Genomic DNA, 9,295 nt, shown 5'->3' on the forward strand with positions numbered 1-9,295 from the left:
TTTTTTAAATCTGTTTTAGTTCTTTGTAGATTCTGGATATTAGCCCTTGTCAGATGAGTAGATTGCAAAAATTTTTTCCCATTCTCTTGGTTGCTGGTTCACTCTAATGATTGTTTCTTTTGCTGTACAGAAGCTCTGGAGTTTAATTAGATCCCATTTGTCTATTTTGGCTTTTGTTGCCAATGCTTTTGGTGTTTTAGTCATGAAGTCCTTGCCTATGCCTATGTCCTGAATGGTTTTGCCCAGGTTTTCTTCTAGGGTTTTATGGTGTTAGGTCTTATGTTTAAGTCTTTAATCCATCTGGGGTTAATTTTAGCATAAGGTGTCAGGAAGGGGTCCAGTTTCTGTTTTCTGCACATTGCTAGCTAGTTATCCCAACACCATTTATTAAACAGGGAATCCTTTCCCCATTGCTTGTTTTTGTCAGGTTTGTCAAAGATCAGATGGTTTTAGATGTGTGGCATTGCCTCTGAGGACTCTGTTCTGTTCCATTGGTCTACATCTCTGTTTTGGTACCAGTACCATGCTGTTTTGATTACTGTAGTCTTGTAGCATAGTTTGAAGTCGGGTAGCGTGATGCCTCCAGCTTTGCTCTTTTTGCTTAGGATTGTCTTGGCGATGCAGGCTCTGTTTTGGTTCCATTTGAAGTTTAAGGTGGTTTTTTCCAGTTCTGTGAAGAGGGTCATAGGTAGCTTGATGGGAATAGCATTGAATCTGTAAATTACTTTGGGCAGTATGGTCATTTTCATGATATTTATTCTTGCTAACCATGAGCATGAAATGTTTTTCCATTTGTTTGTGTTCTCTCTTATTTCCTTGAGCAGTGATTCGTAGTTCTCCTTGAAGAGGTCCTTTACATCCTTTGTTAGTTGTGTTCCTAGGTATTTTATTCTCTTTGTAGCAATTGTGAATGGGAGTTCGCTCTTGATTTGGTTCTCTTTTAGTCTGTCATTGGTGTATAGGAATCTTGTGATTTCTGCACATTGATTTTTTTATCCTGAGACTTTGCTGAAGTTGCTTATCAGTTTTAGGAGATGATCGGGTCTTCTAAATATGCAATCATGTCATCTGCAAATAGAGACAATTTGACTTCTTCCTTTCCTAATTGAATACCCTTTATTTCTCTTTCTTACCTGATTGCTCTGGCTAGAACTTTCAATACTATATTGAATAGGAGTGATGAGAGAGGGCATCCTTGTCTAGTGACAGATTTCAAAGGTAATGCTTCCAGTTGCCTGTTCAGTATGATATTGGCTGTGGGTTTGTTGTAAATAGCTTTTATTATTTTGAGATGCATTCTATCCATACCAAGTTTATTGAGAGCTTTTAGCATGAAGAGCTTTTGAATTTTGTCAAAGGCCTTCTGTGCATCTATTGAGATGATCATGTGGTTTTTTTCTTTGGTTCTATTTATGTGGTGGATTATGTTTATAGACTTGCGTATTTTGAACCAGCCTTGCATTCCCAGGATGAGCTATCAATTACCCAGCTCCCATGCAATTGATAAGGCTGGTCTTGTTCCTGCAGCGTCCCCTCCAATCAGACCTTGCCCCAGGCCATGAGCTACTCCACTGAGAAAGCAAGCTTTCTGACCTCATTCCTCCCCATCTGCCCTTTCTGTAGGTGGCAGCCCCTGTGCTCCTGTGCTTGCTTACTTGTATCCACAGCAGCTCCCCCTTGTCCTATAGATCCTGCTCAAGAAAATTTGTGCCCAGACAAAATCACTACCAATTTCAGTTGGGAATTTTCTTTGCCCCACAAACTCTCCCCAATTTCACTGGCTGCTTTCCCCAAGGGACCTAAGAGATATAGTCAAGGATGGCTTCTCAGGGCTCCTGGAGGCTGGGAGTGCATCCAGAGCACTTCCTGCTGCTACTATTTTTTTTTGACTCCATAAACTCATTTCCTATCTAGCTAAGGTTAAATCCTACTCCTGTGATCTGGATTTTCAGATTTCCCAGTGGCGATGTGTGTTCAGAGGTAGTTTTCTCCCTCTCACACTTTGAGAACTCACAGTTTTTTGCCTGTGTCGTGAAATTTGCAGTGGTGTGCCGCTTGTTTCAAATGATCTGTGAATTCTTTGGGCTTTCCTGGTATATTCCTGCAGTGGTTGTTGGAGCAAAAGGTCATGATATGAATCTTCACATGCTGCTCTGATTTGTCTATGTGAGAGCTAGATGTTATTCCTGTCTCCTATTTGCTATCTTTCCCTTCAGATGATTTCTTATTACTCATTAATGTCCTTTTCTTTCTGATTGAAGTACTCCCTTTAGCATTTTTTTGTAGGACAGGGCTAGTCTTAATGAAATCCCTCAACTTTTATTTGGGAAACACTTTATTTCTCCTTCATATTTGAATGATATTTTCACCAGTAATACTATTCTAAGGCAAGAGGTTTTTTTTTTTTTTTTTTTTTCTTCAGCACTTCTTTCTTTATCCTTGACCTTTGGGAGTTTGATTTTAAATGCCTTGAGGTAGTCTCCTTTAAGTTAAATCTGCTAGATGTTCTATGACCTTCTTGTATTTGGATATTTATATCTTTCTCTAGGTTTGAGAACTTCTCTGTTATTATCCTTTTGAATAAACTTTCTACCTCTATCTCTTTCTCTACCTCCTCCTTAAGGCCAGTAACTTAAATTTCTTCGTTTGAGGCTATTTTCTAGATATTGTAGGAATGCTGTATTCTTTTTTATTCTTGTCTCTTCTAATTGTGTTTTCAAATAGCCTGTCTTCAGTCTCACAAACTCTTTCTTTTGCACGATCAATTCTACTATTAGAGACACTAAACCATTCTTCAGTATATCTGTTGTATTTTTTAACCCCAGGATTTCTGCTTGACTCTTTTTAATATTTTAATCTTCTTATTAAATTTTCTGATAGAATTCTGAATTCCTTCTCTGTATTATCTTGAATTTCTTTCAGTTTTTTCTAATCTGCCAGGACTGTGTCATTCCCTTCATGGCAATGGGTTCCCCTCTGCCCCAGGGTGTGTCTAGAAATGTCACCTGGGTCTAGGGCCTGGAATGGGGTCCTTATTACTGTGACTGATGCCCTATTCTACTGTGGTGGAGTGGTATCCAAGATGTGAGAAAAAAGTCCTATTTATCCTTCCCTCCTCTCCTCAAGTGGAGAGAAGGGTCACTTTTGGAGTTACAAGCTGTGCTGCCTGGGTTTTGGAGAAAGGTGGCACAAGCATTTTCTTAGCTGCCCAGGTGAGTGTCACACTAGGTTGTGTGCCCTTAAGTCCATGGACTCCAAGACCAGCTCAGTACTAGGTATTGCAATCCTTGTGGTCCAAATTGCCTTTCAAGTGTATTCAGGGCCCCAGAGCACTTTAGCCTATAGTGGCTGAAGGAACATTTTTTTGAGGAACATCCATACTGTTGTCATAATGACTGAACTAATTTGCATTCTCACCAACTGTGTGTAAGGACTCCCTTTTTTTTTTTTTTAACATCCTCGCAACACAATATTTTTTGTCTTTTTGGTAATAATAATTTTAACATGTGTGAGTTAATATCTCATTGTGGTTTTAATTTGCATTTTTTGATAATTAGTGATGTTGATCATTTTGTCATATATCTGCTGGCCATTTAAATATCTTTTTTTGACAAATGTCTATTCAGATCCTCTGCTCATTTTAAAATTGGTAATTTGCTTTCTAATGTTGGGTGGTTTGAATTTCTTATATATCTTGTATATTAACCTCATCAGATTTATTGTTTGCAAATATATTTGGGTTGTCTCTTCAGTCTGTTGCTTTCTTGACTGTGCAGAAGATTTTGTTTAATGCAATTCCATTTGTCTACTTTTGCTTTTGTTCCCTGTGTTCTTGGGTCATATTCAAAAAAATTATTGTTCAGGCCAATGTCATGGAGCTTTTTCCCCATGTTTTTCTTTTAGTGGTTTTATAGTTTCAGGTTTTACTATTAAGTCTTTAATCTATTTTGAGTCGATTTTTTATGTGGTGTAATATGAGAATCTAATTTCATTATGCTGCATTTGGATATCCAGTTTTCCCAGCACCATTTATTGAAGAGACTGTTCTTTCCTTATTGTGTGTTCATGGAATTTTTGTCAAAATCAATTGACTGTAAATGTGTGTATTTATTTCTGGGCTCTCTGTTCCATTGGTCCATATGTCTGTCTTTATATTAGTATGATGCTATTTTGATAACTACAAATTAGTAGTAGATTTTGAAATCACATAGTGTGATGCTCCCCATCTTGTTTATAATTATTTAGGTCTTCTGGGTCTTTTAAAGTTCTATATGAATTTTAAGATTTCTTTCTATGTTTGTGAAAAATGTCATTAGAGTTTTGATAGAAATTTGATTGACTCTGCAGATTGATTTGGATAGCATGAACATGTTAACAATATGAATTCTTCCAGTCCATGAACATGGAACATCTTTCAATTTACTAATGTCTTCTTCAATTTATTTTACCAACATTTTATAAATTTTCATGTACACATCTTTCAACTCTTTGGTTAAATTTATTTCAATTATTATTATTTTTCATAGTGATTCTAAACAATTGTTTTATTGACTTTTTTGATAGTTTATTGTTAGTGTATAGAAATACTACTAATTTTTGTATGGTAATTTTGGATATTATAACTTTACTAAATTTGTTTATTAGTTTTAACAGCTTTTTTTTTTTTTTTTTTTTTTTTTTTTTTGGCAGAGGTTGGGGGGAGAGAGACTTTAGGATTCCTGTATATAAGATCATATATCTATAAACAGAGACAATTTAACTTCTTCCTTTCTACTTTGGATTACTTGTATTTCATTTTATTGCTTAATTACTTGGGGTAACACTTCCAGTATGATGTTGAGTAGAAGCAGCAAGAGTAGAAATTCTCATCTTATTCCCAATCTTAGAGGAAAAGCTTTCAACTTTTTGCCATTGAATCCGATGTTAGCTGTGGGCTTGTCATGTATGGTCTTTATTGTGTTGAGAGTTACATTCTTTCTGTAACTAATTTGTTGAGAGTTTTTATCATAAAGGGATGTTGAATTTTGTCAGTTTTTCTTCATCCATTGAGATGATAATATATTTTTTGTCTTAATTCTGTTAATGTAGTATTTACATATGTTGAACCATCCTTGTATCTTGGGGATAAATCCCACTTGATCAAGGCAGGTGATTTTTTTAATGTGCTGTTGAATTTGGTTTGCTAGGATTTTGTTAAGTAATTTTGCATCTATGTTCATCAGAGATATTGGCCTGTAGTCTTCTTTTCTGGTAGTGTCCGAGTGTGGCTTTGGTATTAGGGTAATGTTGGCCTCATAAAATGAGTCTGGAAATATCCCCTCCTCTTTATTTTGTTTCAGAAGATTTTGAGAAGGATCAGTGTTAGTTCTTTAAATGTTTGGTAGAGTTTAGTAGTAATCAGTTCCTGGGATTTTCTTTGATGGAAAACTTTAATTACTTACTCAGTCTCTTTGCTCATTATTGGTTTGGTCATATATTCTATTTCTTCATGATTCAGCCTTATTAGACTGTATGTGGCCAGGGGCTTATTTCATCTGGGTTATTCATTTTGTAGGTCTATGATTGTTCATAGTAGTCCTTTGTGATTCTTCATATTTCTGTGGTATGAATTATAATGTTTCTTCTTTCATTTCTCATTTTATTTATGTCTCTCTTTTTTATTTGGTTTTTAAAGTAATTTCACTGTCTGTTAAATTTCTCATTTTGGTTGTTTATTGTCTTCCTAATTTAAAAAAAATGATTTCTCTGTATTTTCCTTTACTTTGTGAAGCTTTAAAAGCAGTTATGTTGAATTATTTTTCAGACTGTTTACATACCTGCATTTCTTTGGGGTCAGCAACTTGGAAATTACTGTGTTCTTTTGGTGGTATGATTCCTTGGTTTTTCATTGTTTCTTGTTACCCTCTTGTTGATGTCTGCACATTTGGTGGAACAGTCATCCCTTGCAAATTTCATTGGCTAATTTCAGTGTGGAAAGATTTTCTCTTACGGGGCATGATGGTGGTTTGTAATCCTTGTGGCCGAGACTGCCACAAGGATTAAATGGGATGGATTGGTTGGGTGGGATGGATAGGTTTTGGCACCAGTGGGATGCAGATGTATAGTGTTTGTGTGGCCCTGTTAGCTGAAGTCAGTGGTGACACAGATTTCAGGGATCCTCAGTGGCCAATGCTGTGGATGTTTGTAGTGGCAGCAAGGGTTTTTGGGTTTATTGCTGGTGGTGTCTCCTAGGCTCTTCTCAATTTATTCTCCTACTGGGAAGTTGTGGCTTAGGGAATCCTATTTAACATGGGTCTGTCTTGTGTGCTTCCTCTTGGTGTTGGTGGCACAAGTGTATTATGGGTGGCACCTATTGTGCAGCCATGTAACTGAGGCCTGGAGCATGGGCAAATATGAAGGAACTATGATTCTGGGATCTAGAATGATAATGACACTGGTGCTTAGGATGAAGGCCCTCCTGCCACCACATAGGTTAGAGTGCTAGAGGTGTGAATGCTTTGAAGCAGCCAGGGAGTCAAGAATGGGAGCATAGATATATGCAGAGTTATAATGGCTATAAGTTGGGGTGGGGACTAACTCTCTGTGGAGGATGAACTGGTGCCCAAAGTGTGGGCATGCTCAGACAGACCTTGGCTTTAGGGCCCGGCATGTGAACTAGCTTGCTCTAGTGATGGCCCAGTGCATGATACATGGGTGGGGGCAGGGCAGTCACAGACCCTGGGTCTGAGTGTAAGCCCTCAAGGAGAAGCTGCAGTTTGGGGTTTGTATGGTGTTAGGGAGGTGGCGGCTCCTTTTCCAAAGCAGCTCAATAGCATCTGCTTCTTGCAGATGGATGGAGTATGGTTGTGTCTCCCTTTCTAAGATTTCCTGGTGGAAATGGCTTTTGGTTATCTCAGTGGCATAAATGCCAGTGTTCTCTGCAAAGCAGGGATCATGGTGGTTACCACCACATGGCTGATCTAATTGCCTCAACCTTTCCTCTTTGTTCCTAATCAACTCCTGGCATCTCAAGTATGCAGATATCACCAGCAATCCTCTGTGTGTGCTTATTCTCCATGTTCTTGCTCCTCTGTATTACTGTAGACTCTTTAATGGGCCCTTGAGCCCTCTCAGAGCTATTTTGGTTTGTGGATGGTTGTATATATACTATATAAATAATATATATTATAAATAATATAAATAAATATATATAAAATATATATTATAAATATATATAATATAATATATAAATAAATATATAAATATATAATATATATCATAAATTATAAATAATATATATAATATATATAACCTAAAATATATAAATAATTATATAGTATATAAGTAATATATATTATATATAAATAATACATATATTATGTATATATTTGGTCATGAGGATGAAGGCTAGTGTCTTTCTTACTCCATAATCTTGGTGGTATCTCAGAAAGCTTTCTTATATCACATAATTTATGTCTTTGCAGAGCCAGCCAGCCACTTTGTTGGTCTCGGGGCAGATAATCCATGGGTGTCAGGAGCAACGTGACTGAGTTTATTTTATTTGGCCTTTTTCAGAGCAGAGAGATGCAGCATGCATGCTTTGTGATATTCTTCCTCTTTCATGTGCTCACTGTCCTGGGGAACCTTCTGGTCATCACCACCATCAATTCCAGCAAGACCCTGAAGTCTCCCATGTATTTCTTCCTGAGCCACTTGTCTTTTGCTGACATATGTTATCCATCCGCTACCATACCCAAGATGGTTGCTGACACTTTTGTGGAGCATAAGATCATCTCCTTCAATGGCTGCATGACCCAGCTCTTTTCTGCCCACTTCTTTGGTGGCACTGAGATCTTCCTCCTTACAGCCATGGCCTATGACCGCTATGTGGCCATTTGTAGGCCCCTGCACTACACAACTATCATGGATCGCCGGAAGTGTGGCCTGCTAGCTGGGGCCTCCTGGTTAGCTGGCTTCCTGCATTCCATCCTGCAGACCCTCCTTACAATTCAGCTGCCTTTTTGTGGGCCCAATGAGATAGACAACTTTTTCTGTGATGTTCATCCCCTGCTCAAGTTGGCCTGTGCAGACACCTACATGGTGGGTCTCATTGTGGTGGCCAACAGTGGCATGATTTCCTTAGTCTCCTTCTTCATCCTTATCATTTCCTATGTTGTCATCTTACTGAACCTACAAAGCCAGTCATCTGAGGGCCTGCGTAAGGCTCTCTCCACATGTGGCTCACACGTAATCACTGTCCTTTTGGTTCTTGTGCCCCCCATGTTCATGTACGTTCGTCCCTCTACCACCCTGGCTGCAGACAAACTTATCATCCTCTTTAACATTGTGATGCCACCTTTGCTGAACCCTTTGATCTATACGCTAAGGAACAACAAAGTGAAAAATGCCATGAGGAAGCTGTTTAGGGTCAAGAGGAGCTTAGGGAAGAAGTGACACTCCAGAGAATCTCAGTCCAGCCAGGAAATTGGGACACTTTCCATCTTGTAGCATCTAAAATAGACTTTGCATTTCCAGTCTGATGTTTGCAATGGAAACTGTCCTCTTAGCTCTTGCTGTTATAATAATCACACATGTTCTTCAATCCTTTATTCATTAAATACATATTGGATGTTTACAGTGAGTGAGAACACAAATAAAAGTAAGACATAATCTTTCCCTCAAGGACAGTACAGTCCAGGAGGCTCTTAGTGTGATATTTAAGAGCTCATTCAGGAAACCTGTGAGGGCCTGTGAATGAGGGATGTCTTGAAAGTCCAGGTATCTCATTGATAAATGAATAAAATCGCTACATAATCCCTTTGTGTTGGCTAACACAGTGCTCAATGAAATTCATTCTTTTGAGAATAAAAAGCCACTTTACTCTTATCCCTTCATGCTCTCAGCAGGCAGATAAAAAAATAAATAATAAATAATGTGGAGAGGTTAAGGGATTTACTCGAAGTTGCACTTTAACTCCAGAGCAGGGTGAGGGCTAGAATACAGGTCCCTAAGTTAGCTTTCAGGGCTTTTCTCACCTCAGGATCTCTTGATAAAGTGTGACCACATGGACACCAAACAGGGATGACTAGGAACTTCTGAAGGACCAAGGAATGATAGTGATGATGACTTGGGATGATGAAGAGAAGAGCCAGGAAGAACACGTTGTCAACACTTCTTTCGGCGGTGCTGATTTTTCTCTCCAGCAAAACAGCTAACTCCCGCCCCCTGTAGCCCCTGTTGCTTTGCTCCATTTTGCCACTGGAGGGCGCCAAGTTTGTGCAGGAGGCAATCAGAAGAGCTGGATTTGGTATCTCTC

General features: G+C 38.4%; 1 protein-coding gene across 1 annotated transcript; it reads left to right on the forward strand.

Moving 5' to 3' along the window:
* Positions 1-7,503: 7,503 nt before the first annotated feature.
* LOC108318427 (olfactory receptor 4S1) lies at positions 7,504-9,028 on the forward strand. The gene has a single exon (XM_017549459.2). The coding sequence runs from the start codon at positions 7,504-7,506 to the stop codon at positions 8,431-8,433; it is 930 nt and encodes a 309-aa protein (XP_017404948.1). The 3' UTR covers positions 8,434-9,028.
* The last annotated feature ends 267 nt before the right edge of the window (positions 9,029-9,295 follow it).

This window comes from Cebus imitator, unplaced genomic scaffold, assembly GCF_001604975.1.
Source record: "Cebus imitator isolate Cc_AM_T3 unplaced genomic scaffold, Cebus_imitator-1.0 Scaffold218, whole genome shotgun sequence".
NCBI classification, from domain to species: Eukaryota; Metazoa; Chordata; class Mammalia; order Primates; family Cebidae; genus Cebus; species Cebus imitator.

Excerpts from the sequence above, each read along its gene's own strand:
- LOC108318427 (XM_017549459.2), top strand. The coding sequence starts at position 7,504 with ATGGGTGTCAGGAGCAACGTGACTGAGTTTATTTTATTTGGCCTTTTT.